At 38.1% G+C, this 27,680-nt stretch overlaps 1 protein-coding gene across 1 annotated transcript in view; it reads left to right on the top strand.

The window, feature by feature from the left end:
• The window catches only part of LOC124642369 (protein Wnt-7a-like), a gene marked incomplete at its 3' end in the record, with an annotated part of 77,179 nt that overhangs the window by 28,629 nt on the left and 20,870 nt on the right, over positions 1–27,680 (top strand). Inside the window, exon 2 of the mRNA XM_047180766.1 lies at positions 12,429–12,743. Coding sequence (XP_047036722.1) covers positions 12,634–12,743 — 110 coding nt within the window. The remainder of the gene's footprint in view (positions 1–12,428; positions 12,744–27,680) is intronic.

The raw sequence follows: 27,680 nt of genomic DNA, 5'->3' as shown, positions 1-27,680 counted from the left end.
ACAGTTGAGAACTCATTTTTTTTCAAACTACTGAACTGGACTACTTTATGAATCACAATAATTTTGTTAACAGGAAAGTATAAGGAACCAAATTCATAAAACCGACAACATATTTTTTTGGTATTTAATTTTCAAAGTTAAAGGCCCATGCTGTCGGTAAAAATGAGTCAAGAGAAAAAAAATAATGTTAAAGAAATTGACAATACTTCTCAAATGATAAAACTATCTTAGCTACCTATCAGCTTAAATAAAATCGTTTAATTATATTATCCTATTCGGGCCCATTGGAAAGAACAGCCCTATGCATCAGGTTATACAACTGCAGATCGGTACAGCAGTCTCGACAAATATTGTAATAGTTACCACGTGCGGGAGAATAGATCATCCCATGAGAACTGTTCGCGGGTAATTACCACTGCTTGTTTGTTTGTCTGTCTGCACGTTGTGGGGGAGTCACACTCAGCTGTTTGAGTACGATTCAGCCGGAGCTTATTGCAGCTTATTAGCAGTAATAAAACAAGGGAAATGCAAATAATGTTTAACTCGTTTTACCATTGGCTAATTTCCCTTTCGACAATAAATGAAACCTAAATCCGGGAAATCTTGGAAGAGGGATAATATAAAAATATGGCTTGAATCTCAATCAAACAATCTTGAGTGGTAAAAATATAGTGGTAAATTTAGAATTTCCTTCTTTTTCAAAATAATTTTAGGTACGAGATAAAGCGAGTAGAGAGAACTTTAGTTTTAATGAACACTTGTTCCAATAACAACACTTTCTATGACTCGGCACGGGCAGTAAGCACAAAATACATAGGTACAGAAGTCAATCTACATACAAAGCGCGTTCGAGTCACGCAGACATAGGTGTCTATGTGTGCGTGTTCACAGACGCGCTGTCTCAAAACAACTCAAAACAGTGCGAGCGCGGCTGTCGTTTTCTTGAGATACGCGCGCCACACACAAGGTAAATAAATGTGCACGCGTTGTGATACTAACTGTAATTTGACTGTAATATTTTTAATTTTAATAACAAAAGAAAAAGTAATAATGGAGCAACAAAAAAAGTCGTATTAAATTGTTCAGTGGACGGTTGTTTTAATACAACTAAAACAGTGAACAGTCGTTTTTTTAGCCTGCCGTATTACCTATAGTATGTACCTGCTTATTTTCTCATATTTCGATGGTTCGTTTAAAAAACGCAGTTGGTAGGTACAGTTAGGTGGGTAGGTAAGCGGCCCGGCGGCCTCTGGCCCAATGCCGTAATAAGTTTTGCACCCAGGCGAACCTCCCAACCTACCCTCAAAGATTATTACTAGTAGGAGTTGATAATTTTTGTGATCATGGCAAGAGTATGTTGTAAGGTAGACGAAATAAAACTCGCACATCAAGGTTTCTGAAGGCAAAAGGAAGCTTAGATCAGGGACTGGACTGTACCAACCCATTACATACAAAAATATTTTTTTCGCAAGTAAAGAGTAGGATAAGTATATATTTATAAATAACAAAATTATAAATTGCGGTTTCTAAAAAAGTTCGGTATCTCGTTCAAACGAATTTCCTTTGAAAGTGTTTATTAACCTCTTGTAAGCCACATTAAATATTTTATTATTAGGTATTGGTTTACCACTACCACGTTAGTTTTATAAAAAAGTTGACAGCCCTAGCGCGACCGCCGAGTTTAGGCATGAAAAGTGAAGTACATACATGAGATTGACTTCTGTTGTATTTTGTGCAGTAAGTCAGCTGTTACCAGGGCATCATAAACTGCACAGAGCGTGCCAGCTATTAATACCGCGCTCAGCCAGATATACTGCAGGTGACACAGCGAGCTACGTCCACTACTCATTGTCCATTGATAGATCTGGTTCACTTCTTACAATGTCTGAGCGCCTGGTAGCTGAAGGTGTAACGCCGTTCCCTATATTTTCACTATCTGTTGATTTGCTGAGGTACTAGAGATAGGATTTACATTACATACCTGCATACATTTACATTAGCGCCATAAAAGTTTTTTTCAAATGCCTTTCTCTAATAAACAAAACAATAGATAGAATATTATTAGGCCCTTAGTCTGTCATGTGCATGATGGTGCAATCATCCGGATTGCTAGAAAAAAAAGCATATAAAAACTTAGTATTTAAATCAAGCTCCAATAATAGATGAATGTAAATAAATAAACCAATATGTTAATCGATAAGCTAACTCATAGTTTCCCTGGCTAGTCGTATTGTATCAATATGAAGTAGATATAAGCTCGCCGCCCACCGCGCCGCTACTCATATCCATAATGATCGCGCCGACAGTTATCATACACATTATACGGATTCCAAACTGATTTATCTCTGTCTACTAATGACTTATCGATTCGATTAAAACAAAACATTTGAATATGCTGCTCTGATCTAAAATATTTTTACAAACTGAACAATGTCTTAACACATTAAGCCAAAAATATTTGTCATTAAAAATTGCACATCAACTTTCAAAAGACAACGACAAAAGAAACGAAAACAAAAAGACCTACGCCTTGATTTTTTAGGGACCCTAACATCGTGGTACATTTTCATGACCGGAAAATTAAAAACCTTAAAATATTCATCGATCGTGGGATATATCAGTAGGGTCATAAACACCTCATTTGTTTCTACATTCACTCGTTAAGTATCGTTAACGAGAGTCTCGTAACTGAATGTTTTCGGTGCACTAGCGCGGCCCGCGGCTATGCTTGCGTTACAAGCATACATCGCTTGATTCATGATAATGGCCCGCGGTGGGATGCCACCAACATTCTTACCGCATGTTTGTTAATTTTTCCAATGAAGTTCGGGTCCACGCTATATTTTTTATGAGACATTAAATAGTTTTGTAGCCGCTGGCGAGTGATATTTTGTAAGAACTGTTAATATTTGTCTTATGTAAAGCTTAAAGTAGAATTTCTAAAATTCCTACTTAATAAAGTTCAAAAAGGAAGAGAAATCGATTACGTATTCGAAGTGGTGTATTTCACCATTTCACTGGAGCACAGTTTATGATGATGATTTAATTAAAGTATAAACAGTAAGAAAGCTCGGCTTATCTGATAGAGTATCGCTTACAAATGACTCGACGCGACAATAATCATCAAATTGATCACTGATCGTAATGAGATGTGCGTCAGAGGTCAACTCTCTGATAATCTGACTGTCACACCTTCTGCTGATTAAATTATAAAGCTCTTTATAAGTAAATGAAGTAACAAATTAAATAAGTTGTTATAGTTCGGCCATTCAGAGAATGCGTTCCTGACACGTCGCGATTGAACTGACGACGTAACTTTGCAATGGCGTTGCAGTTACGATAAAAATATTTTTGCTGGTTGTTTACCGTTTTAACAATTGAGGAGCATTAAAACAACATTATTATATCAATAATCAATGAATGTTATAATTTTGTGCCAAACTGAGTGTCAAATAACTTGGTAAACAATATTTTTCTAAATCTATACTGCGCTATTACAAGGTTATGTCAGCGGTTTATATTTTGTAGTGCTGTGCTAAAAATAACAGGCAAGTATCGTAATCTGTTCTTATACAGTTATAATATAAAATAATACGTTTTGATTTTCTTTTTAAGAATTGGAAAATAATGGACTATAAGACTTAATTATAACGTTTATGAAATATAAAAATAAAACTATGACCAAACCGCATTTTTATACTTAGATTAAAAATGGTAACCCCAAATGGCGTTATGGGCCGCCATTTTGTGACGCTAAAACAGTCGTCCGTTGTCGTTTCGTGCGCATAGACCACGTTTTTCAAGTGTTTTCGATCTGTTTTTATTTGATTACCCGGCTTTTGTTAGACCGAGATATCAGGATTGATTCTGTTATTGATAATAATATAATTATACATGTAGGCGAAGATGATGATGAAGACACCACCTCCTCAAGCAAATCGGAGTCTGATTAATATTCTGTTCGCACATTCAATTCAATGTACTTGTAACAAAGAATAAATAAAACAATTTTATTATATGAATATTACCTTTTTTTGGTTTCCACTTAAATAACTAAAATATAAAACAAATGATTCCGCCAATTTAAAACGAAAATAATCTTAAAATAATGCGGCGGTTCATTTTGAAGGAACGGTAACGAACTCAGTGTTATGTTGTGCCCATCACTAGTCGTGACTAACTGATAGGTGTCAGGAACGCATTCTCTGAACGGCCGAAGTATAATATACGAGACAGCTAGTGATGGTACTTTTAGGCATCGGATACTTTATCGATATTCTGATTACCTACACTTTTTTTTATTAATTTTAGATCGTATTATATTTTTCAGCCCACTGATTTGTGGTCAGTAGGGGAATGGAAGGTATAACGGACCCTGTAGGTAAAACGGACCGGACTAATAACTTTCAAACGTGTATCGCCATCTATTATCGACTTGCGTCAACTTGACAGTCGCCTCTCACTCGGCATCGGTCAGTGTTTTTGGAGCGGTCGTGCAGCGGCACACGTTTTTATCAAGGTAAGTTAATTTTTGCTTATTTCGATGTAAAAACAGCAAATTTTGATCTGCCTTCAGTTTTAATATGGTAAAGATAACAGGGTTTTGTTGCTATTGTTAAAGATATTGTTTATTTAATTTATATTTAACGATAAATATGCAAGTTTGTCCTCAATCTTAACCTAAAAATAATTTATTGTTTACATGCCTACACAAAAGGCAAAACGGAACGGGCACAGCGGACCACGTGGTCCGTTTTGCCTTCAGTACATTTCATTTATGATTATATTTATATAATTTAATATTTAAATAGGTATTTTTATTTCAGATGGTTAACAACTATAAAAGGAAGTCGGACCGGCAATCCTGGCGTGAGGAGGACATGAAAAATGCCATTGAAAAAGTAGCTACGCGCAAAATGGGGCTTAACAAAGCGGCCGCCACAGTTAATGTTCCAAAGACTACATTAATGAAGTCTTTGGAACATTAAATGTGGCTTACCAAATATGAGAGCACTAAAGACTTAACTGTAGCTACGGAAAAGAAAATGGGCAGGTATGGAAAGGTTTTTAACGTCGATCAAGAGAGAGAACTAGCATCCTATGTCAAAAATATGGAAAATCGCTTTTTTGGTTTAACCACGTGTCGAAGATGATGATGAAGATGTTAGATTTGTTTGCGAAAGGTGTGTCGTTGACTAGTTAACTACTACAAGTTTTTTTTTATTCTTATATTGCCATAGGTCCATTTTGCCTTCATGCCTGGTCCGTTTTACCTTAACGTGTAGGCAGTATGGACCAAACCGAAGGTTTTGGAAATCATCCAATATCTTCTTTAACTGTGATTTGATTCAAGTGTTCCTCAATAATAAGTAAGATTAATAAATGCTCAAACTTATAATAACAAAGAAAGAAGAATAAAGATATTATTTTTTGTGTTATATTGATTTTTCCTTAAGTGGTCCGTATTACCTTCACTTCCCCTAACTTCAAAATTCATTACAAAGTTTATCACTTTCAGGAGAAGTGATGATGTCAAAAAAATGTTTTTTAAAACAACTAAATTAATCAAACTCACAACAGCACATAGTTTTTAAATATGAATCTTGATCTTCCTAAAAACTTCCAAACTTTTTTATCGATAACCAAATCTATCGACAGTTAAACGGCACTTGTAGTATAAAGTAAGTGGTGTTGGTTGGAAAGTGCAGCGGTTAATTGAAATCTCTGAGTCGGACAGATCCGCAAATATACGAGGCGTGATCATAATATAATATTGTTAAGTTGCGGATAGCGGATAACTTATAGCGCTCGGCCCCATTCATAACGCTCTCTGCTTCCGAGAGACGAAGGACTCGCTCAATTTATTTACAAACCTCATTTAACGAGCGTTTTTAATATCGATACTCGTTAATTTTGACAGGTCGCTGTCATTCGATTAAGCTGTCGATATTTTCGTAAGTTATCACTTAATTTATTTTTTTGTATTGTATTTTAAGAAGAGTTTTTTAATGTGAATGCAATATTATTTAATAGTATGTTGCAGCGTGGCAATGCAGCTAGCCTTTTGGGCACGATCCCAGCTGACAGCGATGCGGATGAATATTTTGATACTTAGTTTTAATATTTCCCTATCATAAGATCATTTGTAAAACTATTGAATAAAAGCTTCATGTAGAATATAGTATGTTGATTAAATCATTTTAATTAATGGGTATTGGAAAAAGTCCTCCTTTTATAATTTTTAAGTTCAATCTTGAAATCAAACAATTGATTTAAGAAAAGCGGAGGCATTATATTATGTAGTCGGCAAAGATGGGCCTTTGAGACACACATTATTTTCAAAGTTGCTACCAAGGTGCTGAAAATATGTAGTGGTGTATGCCGTGACGTCACCTGCGTGTCAGTTCTTTACCGTCACAGTTGGCCTCGCGTCGGAAACTGTTCGCGGGAAGTTTCTCTCGCAATTAAAAGTATTACAACTGGTTCGATTATATTACTGCTGTCTGTGAGCTAACGAGTAGCTTTCATGACTCCGTCAACGTCCAGGTGCTGTTAATCATTGAGTTAAATGCTAGAACATGATTTCTTCGGAGCGAGTTGTATTTTACAAAAACATCACCCTTTTTCGGGCACAGTCGGCAAATGAAAAAGCCGTAAAATACTTATATTATATTTTTGAAGGGAAAACGCAATTATGCATGATTTTTTTGTGATTTTTACACGCATTTGTTTAACCCAACACAGCGGACAAGATACCAGGCTTTCATAAAAGTGAAGCGAGCACATATTCCTCATAATTTAGGAGTATGAACAGACACGGTTGACATAAAGCCGGCCAGTTAATAGCATTCTCGTGTCGCGCGCACGTAATGAGTAATAACGCGAGGTACCAGGCGCGCAGACTCGCGAGGGGGTCAGCTTAACGTGGAATATCATCGTGTCACCGGCCAATGTATGGCAGTCGTGTGTGGTCCTCACATAGCATACTTTTTTGCCTGACTTTGAAAACTTACAATGTCAATATCGTGAATTACAATTCATTTACACAGAGTTATAAAACGCTAGATATACAGGTATTTTTTTAATATTTTCTTCCATTGGAAATGCGATAGACAATCAAACAGCATCATCAAAAACTATTCGATGAACTGTACAGAACCTTATAGCATTTAATGATGATCCGCAAAAAGAAAGAAAATAAAGTTTCGTTTACAATATCGCATGTCGCGTGTTACAGATAACACGATACAACATGTGTGTGTGTGTGTCACACGTATGGCCCATTGTGCGGTACTGAATGGTCGTATAAACTATTAGTTTATTATTCGCTAAAAGATAATTTGTGCTATAAAGATAGCGAGAGGAGATGGAGAATGGTTTAGCATTTTGCGGGTCGTCAATTTCTTATACCTTGGTAAGTTGGTACTATATTTACGTTAGATTATAGAGTTATTAGATTATAAAGTTTTATTAAATACAGTAGTAATAGTTTTAAAGTTTTATCGTCATTGGCACGAATCTTGAGCTCTGACCTTTACCTGCGCAGAAGTAATTTATTGGGTCCCTTTTGTGGTATGAAGTGAGCGGTGATTGGCCCGCAGTGCATCGCGTCATAGCCGTCACTCGGGATTGGTTCTTTGCTAATAAATCACTTCTGCGCAGATGTAGGTCAGAGCTCAAGATTCTTGCCGATAACTATAATTTATTTTATTTTTAATAACTAATTCTACGATCATTTTAGCGCGTTCTATGATTTTGTAATCCAATCTACTTGAGCTGCTAGTTAGCTAAGGAAAAAATATGTAACTCCTTGAAGCTCACAGTTTAGTATCAATAACTGTCTCACAAGTTATGCGCTCCTGGTACTTAGCTGCGATTAAGGTTGTTACCGCGCGATACGTCAGACACGAGTGTCGCAGTGACGCACGTTACAGTCGCACGACACGCGAATCTCGCGTTATGCTGAACATCGCGGCTCTAAAGTCGCAATATCTTTGAAGCGTGGAAATTCGTCATAGTATTATGTACTCGTCTAGTCCATCCAAATTCTTTTAGAAAGAACCTCTAAAAATGCTATAACAATTCTTAAATACTACGAAATTATGTTCTTATTGTAGCTGTTGAGTCGTCCCACTCGCTTCAACCGCGTCCACGAGAAGTGGGAATTATTTACTCCACCTACTGAGCTATCGTCGCAACAGTAGCTCTTTTTACTTTAAGTCCTACTAAAGACCAAAATATTTATTTGCAACTACAATAACTACATGCCTGCTTAATAAATATACTACTCACTTATTAGAATAGTGTCATTTGTGGCATTGGTTGCCTTGGAACGCCACAAAGTACTCGAGCTGAGAGAAAAATCGCTTTTCTTTATCCTTCTGCTCATAGTATAGACATCAACGTCGGTACACTCATATTCACTTCTTTCACATTTCAATTCTCAATGGATTCAATAATAAGTAATTGTGAAGCTTACTACAATTATTTATCCAAGACTTTTGATCACGCAATGAACTGAAGATTAATCATTTATATAAGGCTTGCGAAAAGAGTATCATAGTTGAAGTAGCAATGATTGACTTTGGTGCTAATCATAGCTGAGCCTGACCTTTTACGGAAGAGTTTATTATGATTTGTAATTTCTTGAGTTGCGTTACATTTGTAATCTTGATATAAGGTTATATGAAATAAGTATCATCTGCAGTTAGTCTCAGGCGCCTGCCGGGTCGGGTTATAAGCTGCATGTAAACTGCTAAACGGTATTAATTAAATATTTCCCAGTTACCCGCCGCGCACGCGCGCTGTTTACGATAATACTCATCATTTCATAATCATATGCATTAGACGACGTTACTTAAATTAAAATTAATAATTAACGGACTTAACTGATGGTAAATACAGCTTAACATATAATTTGTAAGTAATTAAAAAGTCTGATAATAAATAATATAAGTAGCTGGAGTCTTTGACATAAATTAGTTGAGATAATAATCGACATTGACACTTGTAAATGTAGGCAAGTGTGACTTCTGAGCAACTGATAATTCACTAATTTACCGACGGAGGCTCGCTGACAAACAAAGTCATTTACATGTAGATAATGTATAACTTTATGTGCCCATTCGCGGAAAACTGGTAAAATATAAATGTTAATGAAAAACACGTGTTTATGTGGTTGTTGATTAATGTTCGGCGATACATGAGCGTTGCAACACTGCCACTGTTTAGCATTAATGTATTATGTCAAATGCAGTAATTACATATCACATTAATGACTCCACACTCGCGAACAAATTGTAACATAATCACTACCTTCACACGTCATGTACACTTAATATTAAACTTTATTGTGTTGTGTTAAGGTATAGTATTGCATGTGTAATGATTGGCACACATAGACAACAGAAGCCGAATGATAAAGTAATAGAGTTTGTGATTGATGGCGGCGAGAGACACGCCACCTGTCGGCACTACATTTGTTACTCGCCAGTGGATCAATTATATATTATTATTATTTATTTATTTATTATCTTATTTCATACATAATTTTACATACTTAAGTATTTAACATTGTTTGAGTATGTACATACAGAAGTTCCAAACAACTCGTAAAAAATGTTTAGGAAATTATATTACAACAACCCAAGCTAAATGTTAAGCATTAATTACGAAGGAAAGGAAAACTTTATTCACACACACAGTAGGATAAAATACCTGCTAATTAAAAAAAAATGAAAACATATTTACTAACGAACAAATTGCTCCTTTTAAAACGGTTTCCATTGTAACTTCTCAATAACATTAGCAACGTACGCACGCGACCCCTTGGGAAACTATCCATACACATGTAAAAAATAGCCTTCCTCAATAAATGGACTACAAAATACTGAAATAATTTCCCGAAGCTAACGAAATTATCGCATTCAAACAAACAAGCTCTACAATTTTTTAATATAAGTAGGTACGAAAAGATAATACTGATTCTTATCTCCTGCTATCCATCTGAATGTAATTAGTGAGACTGATCAATATGATCGTACAATATATTGTCCACGCCTCGAGCCTCGCCCAGTCGTATTGTATAAATGTGTTAGAACATAGCGTATATTAATTACTGTGATTTATGTGCTGTGCGACTCATACTTTGTTATTAATATTATGTATCTGAAGTATTTGCATGTGCCCTTGACCAGTCCTACAGCTGCAACTTTATTCATTGTAAGAAAACTTTACTTTGCTACTGACACGGCATTAAATTCAACATTATAATTATTTCAAACTTAAGTTACAATAATAGGTATAGGATGTTGGCTGTCAATTAGAAGTTAGTATAATTTTCATCCAGAATTATACCACCTACAGATTACCTATATGAAATGGAACTTTGTATCATCTCAAGTAACAGAGAAACCAGCGGCGATTTCGTTTGATTGGTTATCGTGGTTCCATATTGATCGCAAATTCAAACAGACCTAGTAATATTTCCGGCTTTTATATGCCTATCTAATCTCAACATGAATAAATATGTTGAGGAAATTCGGGTCGTCCCACTAATTTATAGCACATGATGACACGGTACACGAATATTGCCCCGGCACGCCCCGCGGCGAATATAATGCGTTCAGCAACGCTCCACATACAAGTAGACCACAATACGCGAATACCATTGTACCGAGTACTGCAGCCGCCGTTATTATATTATTCAATACTAACTACAGTATAACTTCCTAAAGTCATATCAATATCATTCGTTGCATTTCATTTCCCTGAAGAAGGCCATAGTTCTGGCGAGATACATAGAAGGTTCTCATAGATTAAGTTATTAATTTTTTGGTGTTCTTATCAACACCAATTCGTAACACTGACATTTCTGACCAAGATACTTCGCCATTTCTGTTCCGTATGTCAGTATATGAACTCAGGACCTTTAATTACAACTGTAAGCTTCAGTACTTTACTTCTGTATAGGGTCAAACATCATTGTACACAGAACTCAAGACATAGATATGCCACGACATTAGTATATCCCCGTGCAGCACACGAGACTGTCATGAATGGTCGTCGGTTGCGCAAGCGACGCGCTAAGTGATGCGCACGCACCGCCACGCTCACGACTTGCACACAGCTGGGACTGTATGTAGGTGCTGTTTGTTTATAAATAGGGAATTAGGACGATCAGCGCAGTATATAGGTAATAAGTAAACGGGTGCACTAATGAGGATGTGATAGGAGGGAGTACTTAAATAAAACTATATATAAAACTAGTTTTATATATAGTTTTTTCTTTAACTATATATAAAACTAGTTTTATATATAGTTTTTTCGCGGTTATATTAATATTATTTAATCCCGACGTTTCGGATCTTGTACAGCATCCATGGTCACGGGCCCACTTGGGACATGGTCTGCCCGTGACTATGGAGTCATAAATAAAGTAGTTTTATATAAATGTCTAAATTCGCGTAAGTGTCATAAATCAATAAGAGCGAGTCGCAATATCAGTAGTGCGTAGTGCCGAAGAGAGGATTGAAATGGCAAAATCAAATGCTTTCATTTTATATATGTCTTTGCAAGCTCTTATGAAACGTCACCCTAGTTGCACGGTTATAAAAAGTTAGTGTCATATAGAAAAGAGGGCAAGAAACTCCATGTTTTATTAATCTTTACCAAACACTCTTTAGTTTACTATAAAGTCAGATATGATTTATAAGTGGAAAAACTCATCTCTCCCTAATTCGGCATAATGGGAAAGTGCCTGATTGTAACTGACGTTGTAGGAGCGTTATAAGCCAAAATCTGCCAGTTTACGTAGACTTTAATGGCCTTACTACAAAAACTTTAACCCCTGTTTTACACTTGTCTAATAAAATTTTGGCTGCAAAATGAACCGTATGTCAACGTCATAATTTGTCATTTTTTTAGACAAGGCATAAACTGACGTTTAAAAGTTTTTGTGGTAAGACGGTAACTGTTGTAAGGATAATGAACAAGAAATACGATGTTTTAAGAATTTACGTATTTATATTTATGCAAGGCGCGTCTCACGCTTGACAGATCTGCTACTAATGATACGCGCACCAAATTACTTCAGCGAATCGTCTTGAATCATCTCAAATTTCAGAATCATGGCTATGACATCCGTGATTGTAAGAAAACGAACGATCTCGTAGTTTGTACCCACTTCATACGAACAGATTAAGGAAATCCATGATTCAAAATCGTTAATATAGTACACTGCAGATTTGTTTGCACTGCATTCTCTCCGTCTATAATTAATTGACTATTAAAACTGTCGAATCCACAATAGTATAGGTATTATTGTCAAATAATTATGAAGTGATATTTTACGAGGTCATCGACTTCACAATAACTATGTCTATAAATGGTGCATACCTAAACTATTAACAACATTTTTATTTTTCCAGATAACATTACGAAACCGAACGCCGACTGCACATTGCGCAAAGCTTATAAATCAAAACAATGTAGTGGAAACAAACTGCTCGGAGCAACAATGTGCCATTAACTGTGAAGCCCAGTGGTCGTAACTAACGCGGAGCCGGACAAAACGCTCTCTGTCAAAATGTGTTGCAAAAGATAAAAATGGCAAAAATAATTAGGATGTGAAACATGTTGGAATGCGTGCGCGGCGCGAGCACAGTGGTACGCGCGCGCCCCCCCCGCGCACACACGCGACCAGGGCCACTCCTGCTGCTGCTCGCACTGCTGCACTGTGTCAGGTAAGCTAAGCTAATTACATGTAAATAATTATAAACTATAAACATTATTCACAGAATTAAGGAAAACTTTAAGTGCAATATCTTACCTACACGTAGTCTTCATGTAGATATGTAATTATACTATGTACTTAAATTCTACAGAATCCGTCATTTGTGTTTCATGATTTGCAAACCTGCACTAGCATCGCACTTTAATTTATAGCCTCCATCGCCTGAATACCCTGCGTGTGGTATACTAGTTCCCACGACCTCTTTACCTACTGCGACTGGCTCGCATTCTTCTCCGAAACTAAACGCGACTAGCCACAGACAAGCTCGTTACATTCCACAACATATATTCATTATGAAATATTTTCGTCATACTGTTCGTGTTCAGGCATTCTTATACCAGACTCCCTAAATACGAACTACTAGTCGTTGCTCTAAAGGGGAAATGCTTGCGTTCTCGCAAAAGCTCGTTAAAATGGCGATATTTTCAGCTCAGTATTAACTACTGAAGTAAATAACTCGGACGCATTTAGTTCGCTAATAGAATCACCGAAATTGCACTCAAACGCAGTATGGTAAATGTTAATGCGTGTCTAAACTATACGCAGTCTATGTTTAGAAGTGAGACAACGACGGCCTGGACTAGACTAGACGAGAGTCGATGTCCAATGAACTAATGTACACTGACTGAGCACTGGCACAGAAATAGTGAAATAATATTCCTTAATAACAGTAATTATTCAGTACAAAGTTCATTCGTTAGAAAGGAAGCCATCCATGGTGGCTCTCTTATAATTGTAACTAATAATTTAAAGTGTAAGGAACGTTCAGATATAGTAAAATTATCAGTCGAGCGCAATGTAGAATTATCATGTGTTGAACTGGAGCAGTTTGTTATAATTTGTGTATACAGGCCTCCTTCAGGTGATTTTAACACTTTTGAATCAGTAATGGAAAATTCTCTCTCTAAACTTAATTCCACTAGTAAATCACTTTTAGTTTGCGGTGACTTCAATGTTAATATTTTAGAATCATCTTCTTTAACTACAAGGTTGCTAAACTTATTTAAATCATTTAACTTAGTAAATTTATTTCTAGAACCAACTCGAATTACGGCAACCTCGTCAACCTGTTTAGATAATATATTTACTAATTGTAGCGCCACAGAGACTCTGATTACCAATGGCCTAACTTCCGACCATTGTGGTCAACTGGCACGGTTTCCTGATAAAAAGAATAAAATCCAGCGGGAAATAACATGTCGGCCCTTAACAACCAGTCGTTTTAATAGTTTTAAAAATAATATTAACGCGAAACTAGACAATGAAATATTAAATAAAAACAATCCCCATTTAATGTACGGAGCACTATTTGATATAATAAAATACGAATTTAATTCTAGTTTTAAAACCAAAACGCTCGTACTAAAAGAAACGGCTAACTTCAATGAGTGGGCTACCCCCGGCATTTACAAGAGTAGAGTTAAGCTGTATGAGTTGTATGAAATGAAAAATTATAATTTTGATGAAAATTTTATTAGATTTGTTAGGAATTATTCTAAATTGTTTAAAAAAGTTTGTCATGCGGCAAAATCAATGTATTTCAATAATAAAATTAAGAATAGTAAGAGTATAATAAAAGCGACGTGGAATATTATAAATAGCGAGACCGGGAAAATCAAACAGCGTGATAATCAGTATAAAATCATTAATGAGAATCAAGTTTATGAGAAAGATTCTGATGTAGCTCGCGAATTTAACACATTCTTCTCTAATATTCCAATCAAGACCACTAGCGGCTTAGACTCCTCTGCCACCAACGCCGAAAAACTTTTACGTAGTAGTGTTAGTCAATGTGAAGCCACATTTACCTTTAGTTATATTTCACCTTATGACATAGTAAGAACCTTCAAGTCATTAAATTCAAAAAAGACAGGTGATTTATGGGGTATCTCTGTTAAAGTCTTAAACTGTATTATTGACGATATTGCGCCCTATTTAGCTCGTATATTTAATGAGTGCATTGACTCAGGTACCTTTCCTGAACTTATGAAATACAGTAAAGTTATACCTCTCTTTAAATCCGGGAGCAAGAACGATCTAGGCAACTTTAGACCGATTTCAATTCTGCCCGCGTTGAGCAAAATTTTCGAAAAGCTAATTTTAAATCAACTCCTCCGGCATTTTAATTCATACAATATTTTACATGCGGAACAATACGGTTTTACAAAGGGTCGCTCCACAACGGATGCCGGAGTTGCTCTACTGAAACATATATTCAGTGCGTGGGAGAAGTCACAGAATGCTATCGGGGTGTTCTGTGATCTCTCTAAGGCGTTCGACTGCGTCCAACATGAAACGCTTACCAAGAAGCTAAAGTACTATGGTATTAGAGACAGCGCACTTAGTGTTATTAGCTCATATTTAAGCGGTAGAATGCAATGTGTTGATGTTAATGGTGTCAAATCTTCCAATCTACCCGTTCATTTGGGCGTACCGCAAGGGTCGATTTTAGGTCCTTTTTTGTTTCTTGTATACATTAATGACTTGCCATATTATTTAAAATCATTGTGTGATGTAGTATTGTTTGCTGATGACACATCTCTAATTTTTAAAGTTGATAGGAATAGAGTAGATTTTGATGACGTGAATTCTTGTCTTTCACTAGTAACGCAATGGTTCACAGCCAATAATTTGGTTTTGAATGCGAAGAAAACCAAATGTATTAAATTTGCTTTGCCCAATGTAAAAAATCTCGGTCCCGGTGTAATTTTGAACAATGAGGAACTTGAAACGGTACATGCTACGACTTTTCTAGGGATAACAGTAGACTCCAAAATTCAATGGGGTGAGCATATAACTGGCATCACGGGTAAATTAAGCTCTGCTGCGTACGCTGTCAGGAAAGTAAGAGCTCTCACCGATGTAGCCACGGCGCGTTTAGTGTACTTTAGCTATTTTCACTGCATCATGTCCTACGGAATTCTTATGTGGGGCAATGCTGCCGATATCGAGAATGTTTTCGTACTACAGAAGCGCGCTGTCCGTGCTATATACAAACTTGGTGCTAGAGTCTCCCTTAGGGAAAGATTTAAGGATATTGGTATTCTGACTGTGGCGTCTCAATACATTTATGCCAATATAATATACGTAAGGCAAAACCTAGATTCATATAGTAAAAACAGCGACGTACATCATTTTAATACTAGAAATAAACATAAGTTAACCGCACCTAATTATCGTCTACATAAGGTGCACGGTTCATTTGTGGGGCTTTGTGTACGCATTTATAACAGAATTCCGGTTCATCTGTTGGAATTAACGGACAGTTCTTTTAAAAACAAAATCAAAGAAATTCTTGTTAAAAAGGCATCATCATCAGCCTATCGCAGTCCACTGCTGGACATAGGCCTCTCCAAGTGCACGCCACTGAGATCGATTTTCGGCTACTCGCATCCAGCTCCTGCCAGCCGTCTTGCGCAAGTCATCACTCCACCGTGCCTGAGGACGTCCTACACTACGCTTGCCGAGGCGTGGTCTCCACTCTAGAACTCGTTTACCCCAACGGTTATCGGTTCTTCGGCTAATATGGCCAGCCCACTGCCACTTCAGCTTGCTGATTCGGTGGGCTATGTCGATGACCTTGGTTCTCTGACGGATTACCTCATTTCTGATGCGATCCCTCAGAGAAATGCCAAGCATAGCCCTTTCCATAGCCCGCTGAGCGACTTTAAACTTGTGGACCAGCCGTACCGTCAGTGTCCACGTTTCGGCTCCGTAAGTCATGACAGGTAGGACGCACTGATTGAAGACTTTCGTCTTTAGGCACTGTGGGATCGACGATGTTAGGACTCGACGTAGCTTCCCAAATGCAGCCCAACCCAACTGAATTCTCCTATTCACCTCGTCCTCAAAGTTGTTTCTACCTAACTGCAATGTCTGCCCGAGGTATACATATTTCCGAACAACTTCGAGAACGGCGCCGTGTATCGCAATCGGTTCCGGTAGAACATGTTCATTGAACATGACCTTGGTTTTGTCCAAGTTCATCCGTAGGCCGATGCGTAGAGAAGATTCAGCCAGGTCGTTCAGCATTTGTTGTAGGTCCTGCAGCGTTTCTGCCATGATGACGATATCGTCAGCAAATCGCAAGTGAGAGATGTGTTCGCCATTGATGTTGATGCCACGTCCTTTCCAGTTCAGCGTCTTGAACATATCCTCCATTGCATTAGTGAACAGTTTCGGGGAAATAACATCCCCTTGTCTCACTCCTCGATGCAACGGTATGGGCCTTGTTTGCTGATTTTGTACTTGGACGGACATTGTAGCGGCTTCGTAGAGACATCTCATCACTTGGATGTATCGCCAATCTACTTGACAACGCTGCAGGGACTCCAGAACAGACCAGATTTCAACCGAGTCAAAGGCCTTCTCATAGTCCACAAATGCTAGACACAGGGGCTGATTATACTCTTCGGTCTTCTGTATAATCTGCCGCACTGTGTGGATGTGGTCTATGGTGCCGTATCCGCTCCGAAACCCAGCCTGCTCCGGTGGTTGGAATTCGTCGAGTCTTCGCGCAAGTCGGTTCGTGATCACTCTTGAGAACAGCTTATAGACGTGGCTTAGGAGGGAAATGGGTCGATAGTTCTTCAACTGGGTTTTGTCTCCCTTTTTGAAGAACAGGACGACAACACTCCTACTCCACGCCTCTGGAGTTCTCCCTTCAAACAGGACGGCATTAAAAAGCTTCTGGAGCTCCCCCAGTACGGGCTTTCCTCCTGCTTTTAATAGCTCTGTTGTAATGCCATCCTCGCCAGGGGCTTTTCCATTTTTGAGCTGTCTCAGAGCGATCTCGATTTCGCCACTGCTGACTTCTGGCAGGTCTTCGGTGAAATGGCGCGTTAATGTGGCTCTAGAATCCTCATTTCCGGGATCAGGTCGAGATGCATGCGATGCGTATAACCGGCCATAGAAATTTTCCACTTCCGAAAGGACTGCGGGCACCGAAGAAACGACTTCTCCACTTGTTGTGGTCAGCTTCGTCAAGTGGCTTCTTCCAAGAGATTGTACGAACACCTTTGACCCCCGATTCAGCTCAATTGCTCTTTCAATGTCAAGAGTATTGGAGCACCGGAGGTCACGTCGTACGTGCTTGTTGATCTCTTGGTTTAGAGCCCGCTTAGCTGACGAAGTGACAGGTGGGTTTTCACGTCGTCTCTTCATAAGCCCTAATGTCTCTTCCGAAAGTTTTGATTTCTTGCCCTTACGCTGCATGTTACAGAATCTCGAACCTTCCTCCCTGAGGATCCGAACCACATTTTCGTGGTTCTGGTTAACGTCTGTTGTGGTTTCCACGGCGGCAAATCGGTTCTCCAAATTTGACTGGAACGTTTCAGATCCTGTCATGGTTTGGAGCAGTGTTGGTCGGAGCCTGGCCTTCATCAGACGGAAACGTTCAGCCTTGAAGTTGATATTCAGAGAGCCTCGGACAAGTCGGTGATCGCTACCGGTATTAAACCTATTGATCACGGAGACGTCTCTGAATATGTGCTTCTTGTTCGTCATGATGAAGTCAATCTCATTTTTAGTCATAGTGTCGGGGCTTTGCCACGTCCACTTCCTTTGGGGCTGCTTTTGAAAAAAAGAGTTCATCAAAAAGAGCCCCTCACGTTCGAGGAAGTTGACGAGCATTTGCCCCCTATGATTCCTGCTTCCAAATCCATGGGATCCTACTGCCGATTCGCCGCAAATCTGTACTCCCACTTTAGCGTTAAAGTCCCCCATGACAACGGTGTAATGGGTCTTTGTAGTGAAGTGGAGGGCCCTTGATATGTCATCAAACATATCCTCCACTTCATCGTCTGAATGTGTCGAGGTCGGTGCGTACACTTGCACTATCTTGAGGCTATACCTGTCGGTGAGCTTTAAGATAAGGTACGCTACCCTGTTCGACACACTAGACACCTCCACAACGTTATCAGCTAGGGACTTATTAACCAGAAACCCAACGCCACCTTGGGATTGTTGGTCTCCCTCTCGGAAGTACATTAGATGACCTGATTCGAGGGTTATGGTGTCCTCCCCCTCTCTTCGAACTTCACATAACCCTAATATGTGCCACCTAATCTTCCCAAGTTCCACCTCGAGTTGCGCCAGATGCGAGTCAAGCCGTAGCGTGCGGCCGTTGTACGTCGCCAGAGTCAGTTTTGTTTGGTGGCCTCCCGTAACCCGGAGATTCTTCGCACCCCCTGCCCCGCCGTAACCACGGTCGCCACCATGACCGGGAATAGCGGGACTGCCGGGAACTAGGGGCCGTGGCTTTTTTGTGCTGCTCATAGAGGTATTTAGCCTACTGCTATCACGCTGGCCAGACGGGTTGATAGAGGGTTTTTTTCCGAGTTTTCCTTCTCTTGCACTGGTGTTTGGTGCATTTTATACTCCATTAGTCGACTTTTACGACACCCACTGGAAGAAGGGGTAGCGACATATGTATTCTTAAGCCGTCGCTACACGGCAAAAAGGCATATTATAATGTTAATGATTATTTCACAGATAAACGCAGATGGCAGCTCTGAAGTGGAACAAAAGTGCTTTATTTTATTTTGTATTTTTCTGTGTTTTAAATTAATAATTGATAAAATTGGATTGTATAATTGTAAAATAAATTAATAATAATTAAATTGTATAGACAGCTGTGTTGCTGGGAAGTTTGTTCTTCACCGCTTCTTCTTTCCAGCCATAACACTAGGAAGTGGTGAAAGGGGGGCGTTTTGGGGGTGCTGTCATTCTTGTAAAATCTTGACGTTAAAAAGTGCTAATCGTATTAGCCTATTTTAATAAATGATTTTGACTTTGACTTTGACTTTACAGATTACGCTCGTGTATATTCACAAATGGATCATTGTAATTACGCCCCAGATGAGAAAAAAACCTTAAGAAATATTTACAAAAAGTATCCAGTAAATACCAAGACATGAAGTCTGTATAATTTCCCCAATCAATGAGTAATGAATAATAACGCATGGACACTGCAGAGCGAAGTTAACGACCGAAGAAAACTGAAGTGATATAAATAACTGGTGCTTCTTTAATAGCAGATTGTTTCCGCACAGCCGCCGGACCCGTCCGACCGGTCGCCGGACAGCTTCAGTAACACGCGTGTGTGACACCAGTGTCGCGTGTCCTGACACACTGACACTTATGTCGTGCTCTATTAGCGCCCTCAATGTCAATAGCGTGCAAAACACAACTCACAAAGAAACTGTATTACTTAATGAAATAAATTGACCACAATATCTGCGAAGCCTAGCGAATATTATACAAACTTATGTCTTGGCGATTAAATAAAAGTCTAGAACCCTCATTACGAATCAATTTAGCCGCGAAACTTGTTTTAGTTGATCGCAGACTAACATATCTCGTTGCCACCGCAATTGAGCGAAGCCAAATTATCAAAATAAACATATTAATCATTCAAATCGTATGCTAATGTATTCGGCCACTTATCAAAGTTATCAAAACAGTAGTTACGGCAAATTGCCTTTAATCTCTCAGCTCCCTAACTGTCAGTAATCACGCTACCAAATAACCTCGCTCATCGGAATTCACGGTTTATGAATAAACCCCAAATTATTTGAACCATACATCAAACTCTTAATAAGCCATCGACAAGAGATTGATCGAAAAAATATAAAAAGGAACGGTTTCACAAAGGTAGTACCAACAATACCACCGAACCCTGTAATTACGGATAATAAATCCGCAAATTGTGGACCGAACCAATTCCACGTTCACAAAAACTGACAAAAAACAAACATAATCAGAGCTATCAAGTCTGCACATTGACGTGAATATGTATTTGTCAACATCAACGTTTTTTAACTAAGTCAACGTGAGCGTGTGCGTTCGTCCAAACTTGTGTGTTGTGAGAGAACCGGGAACAGCCAATTATGATGTTTTTGTACTCAGTAATGGGTGCTTGTTAAAAGTTTTTCGAGTACCTGCACGGCGCTCGATGCATCGTTCCGTGTCTGATTCACAACTATTCTCATCAAATTACCATAATTTTATGTGAACAGCCCTTCGGATATGATTGCCATGGCTGCCATCTCCCTAATAACACACCACGATACGCATGCTAAGTATAGCGTGCACATGTGCTCCTAGCCTGGAGGAATGCAACACGCGAGCTGTCGTCTTCAGACATTTGTGTTTGTGAGCTATTGCTAGACATTTGTCCAATCTGTTAACTCCGAGAACGTTAACAGCTCCACAAAGATCATTCTAGTGATGTAACCCAACGCTGATGGCGAAACCCATCATTACCTTACTGCCGATCCTTTAACGAACCACATAAGGGCACTATGAAATTGCCTTCGACTTCCTCGTGCAAATAAAACTAGACTCTACTCTATTGGAGTAGAACATAAAATTCAGTGTTAGGGAATATGATTATGACAGTCGATCATTTCCGATTTGGGATTGAGCAGCCCCGCCCATTCGCCCACGAGTCCGTTACGCCTTTTCGTGTAAATATCGCGTTAACGTGCCGACGTGTAGGCTTCAGCCGGGGCGTGTTGTCGCTGACGTTAACCTCTGTAGCCATCGACACGACGAACACATACTACTATCTTTATAAAAGGTCACATCAATAAAATAATATCACTGCTGTTATTTGTAAGTGATTTCACTTTACAAGAAGTGGTATCTCCTCCTGTATCGAGTACACCCGCATAATGGGTCGCCGCGCTCGGCACTGGTCAGCACTATGTATGTGCGTGTGTGTGTGTGTTCGGCTACAGACGTCTTACGTAACCTTGTTAGCGCGTGTGTTAACAATGCATTAACTCACATAATAGACTTTTTATAGCAACAACGGTAAATTAATTGTATTGGCTTTAAATGAAAACGATGGCGCCGAACGATTAGTTGCATTCCGACAACAATTGTACTTACTTAAAACGTCTGTTGTGTGAAGAACTTTTTTTGATGTCTTACATAAAATGCCTTCCTCTCTTCTAAATACTAACTTATTGTACCCATCACGGTTCATAAATTGTGACAACCATTTTATATTTTACACGTACTTACATTATGGAATGCAAATCAATAAACGATTCGAATATGACTATGAAGAAATATATTTCTTACATTTTGAGAATTGGCACTTTCATTTGATGAAAAATCTATAATCAAAACTGGTTTATTGGTCAAGCTTTTAACAATAGGCAAATAGTTTCAAAAGTTAAAAGTTGGATAAAATAAAAAGAAATCCCAGCCAATTTCTCTGAGGAACAAAAAACTGTCGTCGTCTACCACGACGGGGCCTCCAGCCAGCCCAGCCGGCCGCCGGTCAAATCGCGACAGATAACGACGCCATTAGCTCACCACCACGTCTATAAATCTACGTCCTTCCTAGAACACGTCGATACACTGCTACGACATCCCATCTCAACAAATTGTTCACCAACATCATTTATTTATCCAGAAATATCTTTGTCTTTTTGTAATATATTTACCACAACTGTGCACAGTTTAAACTTTATGATTATTACGCACTGTTTTTCCTCTTACGATAAATGTAATGGCGTCGTGCACTGCTATTATATTTGAGGCGATAATAATAAGGATGCAATAAAAACACCTTGCATCCGCACGGTATTGCGATCCCTTTGTCCCGAGTGTGCGGGTTGTGCCCACTGTGCGAGTGTTCCGATACTATCACAACACCAGGCTGTTACACGAATTATTATTATATGTTAGCAATGATACAATTAAGTTTTTTTGCTTTTCATTATTACATTACGTTTCGATGTGATTTGTGATATTATCTCCTGTTAATGAAAATGAATGAAGGTGAATATTTTTTTGCTGTTAAGAAAAAACCTTTTAGAGTATCACTAGTCTAATGGACACTATAATTTATTTAATAGAGATTACATAATACTGGGGAAAGACTTATTGAGGATTCAAGAGTTTGATTGGTGGGCTGTACCAATATTCGTGGATTTGAGCATTGGATACATATATGGGTCGACTCAGTAATAATCCCTGTCGTCATGTGTTTACAAATTTGTTACAAACCGATAAAATCCAGTAACGAGCTATGAGAGTCACATTTTGTGCAACATACACTCGTAAAAGCATTACTAAATTGAACTTAACGGAAACATTTTATTGGTCCTTGTAACTTTACGTACAATATCCAATGTAGTAAAAACCGTATTGACGACATAAACTGTTTGCGCCTCGTTACTGAAATAATCCTGTTGTTACAATCACATCCACTGACCCTCTGTCCGAGCCTTAGTTAAGGACTGCGTCACACTGGCAGCTATGCCACGCTATTAAAATGTTGCACATCAACGCATGTAGCTTCGAAGGCTACATAATCTAAGCAGAATAAATACGTCACATATGTACTGACTTTCTAAGTAACGTAAATATTCACTAACGTTTGTGAAACAAGTACATCCTCTTTTAAAATGTTGCCACAAGCTCTATAACAATGCCCCGTTCATTTTATTTCTCACTGAAACCACGAATGTCTAATAAATTATTAGGATTAGTAATAAAGACACAAATTGCATGTGCATTTTACATACAATGTTTGCGTGTAACAATAAATACTTGAGCTAATTGTACATAAGTCAGATTTATCTGAGGAGAAAATATTTGTGCAACATTGCTAAGCCGAAACGTCCCGTTGAGGCCTTTCTAACACTTTACAGCTGAAATACTGAGCAATAAGCGATAACTGTCAAACACAAACAAATGGAAATCATTAGCTAATGCCATGCACGCAAGTACACATTGTTTATTTTAAAACATCTCCTCTTTACTTTATGCACTTCTGTAGGAAAAAAACCGGCCAAGTGCGAGTCGGACTCGCGCACAAAGGGTTCCGTACCATCCAAACTAATATTCTATAGGTACATATGTATTTATCGAAATCGAGCAAAAAATCACGTTTAGTATAAAATATTTATTTGATTCTAGTTTTCAGTATTTGTTGTTATAGCGGCAACGGAAATACATCATCTGTGAAAATTTCAACTCTCTAACTATCACGGTTCATGAGATACAGCCTGGTGACAGACGGACAGACGGACGGACAGAGGAGCGAAAACAATAGGGTCCCGTTTTACCCTTTGGGTACGGAACCCTAAACATTTTAAAAATAACTTGATTGAAAAACTGCCTGAATTGCCCTATCATGATAATCCTGATCAAGCTTACACCCTTTTATTCAACTTAATTAATTGTGAATTTAAAAAAGTTTTTACTACTAAGTCCATATCTGTTTGTGATCAGGTAACATTTAGTGATTGGGCAACGCCGGGTATTTACAAAAGTAGACAGAAGTTATTTGAATTATACTATGAAAGATCATTCAATCAAGATGAAACATTTAAACAGTATGTTAAAAACTATTCAAAAATATTTAAAAGAGCCTGCACCTCCGCTAAATCAATACACATAAAACAGAAAATAAAAGCTTCTGGTAATAAAATAAAAACTACGTGGAATATAATCAATTCAGAAATAGGCCGATCCACTGTACGGAATCGAGACTTCCACTTAAAAATAAACAATGTAGACGTTAAGTCGGACTTGGAGGTAGCATCTGAGTTTGAAAATTTTTTCACCAATATCCCTATTTTAACAACCAGAACTCTTATGTCGTCTTCCAGTTCGGCTTTTACAATATTAAAAAATTGTGTTGCGGAATGTGACAAAGGTTTTGAATTCTCAGTTGTTAGCTCTAAGGATATTATTCAAGCGTATAAAGATCTCGATGTAAAAAAGACTGCTGACCTTTGGGGATTGTCAGTTCAGATAATCTCATCGATAATTGAAATAATTTCACCTTATTTAGCAACTGTGTTTAACTCTTGTGTTGCATCTGGTGTTTTTCCTGACTTGATGAAACTTAGTAAAGTAATTCCATTGTTTAAATCTGGTAGTACAACCGATCCATCAAATTTTCGGCCAATTTCAATTTTACCCACTTTGAGTAAAATTTTTGAGAAGTTAATATTACGTCAATTGTTGAGCCATTTTAATAGAAACAACTTGTTGCACACTAAACAATTTGGATTTACCAAGGGTCGTTCTACTACGGATGCGGGCGTGGAATTGCTTAAAAATATATTCGAGGCCTGGGAGGATTCGCAGGATGCGCTCGGTATTTTCTGCGACTTGTCCAAGGCTTTTGATTGCGTGCACCATGATATACTCATCAGGAAACTTCACCACTATGGTATCAAAAATAAGGCTCTTGACCTTCTGACTTCTTATTTGCATAATAGAATTCAGAAGGTAGATGTCAACGGTAAGAGGTCTTCTGGATCTACGGTCACCATGGGGGTTCCACAGGGTTCAATTCTAGGCCCGTTTTTGTTCCTTATTTATATTAATGACCTCCCTTATCACATAAGGGATAATCACAAGATTGTGTTGTTTGCCGATGATACTTCACTCGTTTTTAAAATCAAGCGCCAACTCGACAATTTTGACGAAGTTAACAATGCACTCTCTAAGGTTGTTCATTGGTTTAATGTCAATAATCTTCTTTTAAATGAGTCTAAAACGAAGTTAATTAAATTCTCAACGCCCAACGTAAGGCAGTTACAAACTAATGTACAACTAAATGGAGTAGAGTTGAAGCCTGTTGAGTCAACGGTATTTCTTGGTTTGACCGTTGATTCCAAACTCCAATGGGGCCCACATATTGTTAAACTGTCAGGAAAACTTAGTTCCGCCGCCTATGCTATTAAAAAGATCCGTCTAATCACCGATGTGGACACAGCCAGAATAGTTTATTTTAGTTACTTTCATAGTTCAATGACGTATGGGATCCTCCTTTGGGGAAACTGTGCGGATGTTGAGACTATATTTATTTTACAGAAAAGAGCTGTTCGAGCCATTTATAATCTGGGTCCAAAAGTTTCTCTCAGAGAGAAATTCAAAGAAATAAATATTCTGACTGTTGCCTCTCAATACATTTTTGAAAATTTAATGTACGTTCGTAAAAACATAACTGACTTTGTTCAAATGTCAGATGTTCATAGCATAAATACTAGGAATAAACATAATCTTGCTGTACATGCTACTCGCCTCCACAGAGTAAGCAACTCGTTCATGGGTCAATGTATACGCTTTTACAATAAACTTCCCAAAGCGGTTCGTGATTTGCCTATCAAGAAATTTAAAAATCATATAAAATCCAAACTTTTGAAAAAAGGATATTACAAAATATCTGATTATTTAAATGATAAAAAAGCTTGGGAATGAGCTGCTCGCTTAGTGAGTGATATCTTTTCAAATGCCTGTGTATTGTTACTTTGACATTTAAATATATATTATCATCAGATAACATTTTATTAATGACATTGTTTATTGACATTTATATACTATAATTGTATTTTTTTTTATTTTTTTATTATTATTGTGAATGTGAGTATCGTGTATGCGAGAAACATTATATATTCTTATAACATAAATACTGTCTGGCGGGTTTGAGTATTTTTGAATGGCCTACGCAAATGTTCTGCAGATCTGGTATCGTCGTGTGACAGGTCGTTGAGCTCCCTAAGATATGGTTTGAGCTACACGACGTCTGATGCATGCGTGCCGTCTGTTGGGACTGGTCAGCTCCAGCCTGATGTGGCTCTTTCCTCAAAAGGCCATTCCAGACCGCGTACATGGTGACACTCACACATGATATTACTTGATTTATAACATGTTTGGACTTTAAAAGAGACTATGACCCTTGAGTTTGTTTCGGCGTTTCTTCTCAGGGATCAGTCAGTTAGGAAATGCCGGCCTCAGCGTTCTTAAAATGACGTGTAAAAGTGATGTAATGTCCAACTTGCAAAATAAACGATTTCATTTCATTTCATTTCATAAAAACTATTTCCAACACTTCGGAATGTCAATCTCAATCAATTTTAAAGCTGTTTTTTTTTCTGCGTGTCATTTTGAAATAAATACTCGCGTTTGTATAGTAAAGTATCGCTGTCAGTGAAGCGCAGTACTAAAATAGTGTTAAAAGTTAAGAGGGCGCGTGTGATGAGGTAGTTTATTAAAGTTTATCGCCTGTATAGTGTCGGCACTCGGTCGCCGCTCATTCTCTATTAACTTACCGAGTACCGTCGCGGCTGCTTTCATGCAACTATGTCATTATAAACACAATGAGTCTATTGGCTGTAACATATTACATTACATTACGGGAGTATGTCTTAACTATCGTAAGTATACTATTTAGCATTTCTGGAATCGTTTGTTAATGACACTTTCAGAAAAGAACACGTTTCTTCTTTTTCTTTTTTATCTATGTACCTATATGATTTTGATACTTACGTGTTTTATTCTAACAATTAATTAGTGTTAATCTGCCGTGTTCTTCTAATGAGATGCAGATCTTAAGTACGATTTTGCCCTCCCTATTCCCCGATGACAAAGTACATTACATAATGTACAATCGATAGTGTATCCGTCGCTCCCGGCGTATTACTGTAATGGCGCACTTATCAAATTGGTGGTTTGTTCCTAGTCTGCTACGAGGGTCATTTGAAAAGTTCCTAGCCTAACTTACTTAATGGAACCACATGATTTTGATTATATTTTTATTTTTCAACATGCTCTACCCCGAGCTCAATACACTTTTTCCATCGACCCGGTGAGGCCATTTAAAAAAAATCTTCGTCTAACTCCTCAAAATAAGCGTCTACGGCGGCTATGACCTCTTCATTTGTAAAAAAATGTTTACCAACTAAAAAATTTTTCAGCTTTGGGAACAGATAGAAGTCTGACGGTGCTAAATCCGCTGAATATGGGGGATGAGGTAACAATTCAAAGCCACACCGATGGATTTCTGCCATGGATTGCACAGAAGTGTGAACGCGTGCATTGTCCTGATGTGTCCTCGTAGTATCAAGCGAGG

This window comes from Helicoverpa zea, chromosome 24 (genome assembly GCF_022581195.2).
Source record: "Helicoverpa zea isolate HzStark_Cry1AcR chromosome 24, ilHelZeax1.1, whole genome shotgun sequence".
NCBI classification, from domain to species: Eukaryota; Metazoa; Arthropoda; class Insecta; order Lepidoptera; family Noctuidae; genus Helicoverpa; species Helicoverpa zea.
This window is presented reverse-complemented; position numbering and strand designations above follow the sequence as displayed.